The sequence below is a fragment of the Clarias gariepinus genome, chromosome 6 (assembly GCF_024256425.1).
Source record: "Clarias gariepinus isolate MV-2021 ecotype Netherlands chromosome 6, CGAR_prim_01v2, whole genome shotgun sequence".
NCBI lineage: Eukaryota > Metazoa > Chordata > Actinopteri > Siluriformes > Clariidae > Clarias > Clarias gariepinus.
In genome coordinates, this window is record NC_071105.1 from 580001 (window position 1) to 582500 (window position 2500).

The 2500-nt window shown below is 45.1% G+C and overlaps 1 protein-coding gene across 2 annotated transcripts in view; it reads left to right on the forward strand.

The window, feature by feature from the left end:
• The window catches only part of itgb7 (integrin, beta 7), a 28430-nt gene that overhangs the window by 24655 nt on the left and 1275 nt on the right, over positions 1–2500 (forward strand). For both annotated transcript variants that reach the window (XM_053497695.1, XM_053497694.1), the window contains exons 14-15: positions 1898–2070; positions 2222–2382. In XM_053497695.1, coding sequence (XP_053353670.1) covers positions 1898–2070; positions 2222–2382 — 334 coding nt within the window. The remainder of the gene's footprint in view (positions 1–1897; positions 2071–2221; positions 2383–2500) is intronic.

Genomic DNA, 2500 nt, shown 5'->3' on the forward strand with positions numbered 1-2500 from the left:
CAGGTCTTTTCCACATTCCCAAACTTTTAGCCGGAAAATTTCAATTGTCCTTTTAAATTGAAAGAACTGTTCAATTGTTCTGACTTGAAATTCTTGAAGGTCCTGGTCAATCACAGGCCTACATCACTACGACCCTGCCGTTTTCACATTAGGACCCTGGTGGCTCACAAACCAACTACTGTATGTGCACACTGCCACCTGCTGTATCAGAATGTAAAAATTCAATTCAATTTCATTTGTTAAGCACTTTTAACAATTATCATTGTCGCAAAGCAGCTTTACACAATCAAAAGAAATTATGGAAGTTTGTATGTAATTTGACAAAATGTATCATCCTCCATAATCTGTATAGCAGGGATTGATCTGCACTCATACTGTGTGTCAGGAGGCTGTAGGTTCAGTATAACCTAGTATAGGAGATGTGTTTAAGTTCATATGGAGTCCAGTTGGTTATTGGAGGCTCAGGTAGACCATAGAAAACTCCAGTCCTGAACTATCGAGCGACTGCAGTCACGAGTCCTCAGAGAACAGCCGTCTGTATCAGCCGAGGACAGGACCAAACTGGGATGTAATGCGACCAATCACTTCATTAACAAACCTGAGTGATCAATGAGAGTGAGGAAGACAGCATCTAAACATACCAGTTTACCATAATACTCTACGTCCATGAGTCCCCCAGATCTGCTCCTTTACCTAAGGCTAATCTAATCATAAAAACGCTTGATTAATTAAATAGGTTTTTAGCCTGGACTTAAACACTGAGACTGTGTCTGAATCCCGAACGTTAATTGGAAGGCTATTCCATAATTTTGGGGCTTTGTAAAAAAAAGCTCTGCCCCCAGCTGTAGTTTTAATAATACGCAGTACTGACAAGCAGTTTAGCCTGTCTGTCTGCTCCCTGGCCTGGGCTCTGGATTGTCACCGATTAACTAGGCCTCTTCTGAGACTATGAGCTATACTGCAAGAAATGAAAGCAGCACCTTCCCGAGTGGGATGGACACCGTCCCGCCCTAACAGGCCAGTTTTGCCCTTTAAGGTCTTCCAATTGTCTATGAAGCCCACGTTGTTTTCGGAGCACCACCTGGACATCCAGCGGTTCAGCGACCATAACTGGCTGTAAGTTATGTCGCCACGTCTCATTGGGATGGGACCAGAGCATATTACGTCATCGGACATCGCCTTCGCTAATTTAAACACCTCTATAAAGTTATTCTTACTAACCTCTGACTGACGAAGGCGTATATCGTTAGCTCCAGCATGTACTACTATCTTGGAGAACCTGTGCTGTCCTTGAGCCCTAAGATTACCTGCTATGTCCGGTGCTCTGGCTCCCGGGATACACCTAACCACTGCCGCTGGCGCCCCTAAAGGTCTAGCTAATTAAGTCTCAGTATAGAGTCTTTTATAACCAGAGCTCTTTCAGGTTTCTCAGTGGGTGCATCACTGAGGAGAGCAAACCTGTTGGACACGTGGAGCGCAGAAGAGGCGTGCTCCGGTGGGCTAGCCTTAGCGTTAGCTTTGGCTGAACGAGTATCCCGCCGAGTCGTCACCCACTTGCCCCGCTGTGAGGGCTCTAATGCCGAAGGCGGGGGCTGGTTATCTCCGCCTGCGGCACCCAGACTGTCCGCTACAGGAATAACACTGCTCTTACACTCTCTAACCCTCTCTAAAGTGAAAATAATCAAAAATATATAAAATATATTAGGATTAAAGAACATAAGAACGTCCCTCACGTACAGTACAGACACTACAGAATGTAAAGTGTCTCACCGTAACTATGGAAACCAATTAAATCCAACAAAGTTTGGACTGAGATCTAGAGTTTAATTTAGACTGAACTTAAGTATTAATGAGTGTATGTGTGCGTGTGTGTGTGTGTGTGTGTGTGTGTGTGTAGACCCTGTTTGGTCTGTACACGCTCAAAGAACTGCACAGAGGCGGACTGTAAGTCAGTCCATGTGTACCAGAAGGAGGGCTACCATGTGCTGGGGTGTCTCCACGGCTCCATCAGCTATGACGTGGGTCTGGACGATAAGGGCCACGTGCTGATCACGTACGCTGACCTACCACGTAAGAACTGATACACACACACACACACACACACGCACAATCAGAATAATTAAAAATATTTATTAATTGTATTTATTCTGTGAAAAATAATAAATTTGATTCCTCCTGAGCTCCACAGCGTGGCTTAACCTCCTCCTGTGTTCCTCTGTAGGTTCTGTGGATAAAACTAAAGTGATCATCGGCTCCAGCGTTTCAGGCATCATCTTCATCGGCATCCTCATCATCATCATCTACAAAATCCTGCTGGAGCTTTATGACCGCCGGGAATACAGCAACTTTCTCAGAGCTCAGGAGAACACCAAGTGGGAGGGGGTATGTCTCTAACACACACACACACACACACAAAGGCAAAAAAAAACCTGGTACACAGTAGAAAGAAACCCTGAGCTGAGAAGTTTTCTCAATTTCCATCCTGACCCTCGGGGTGTGT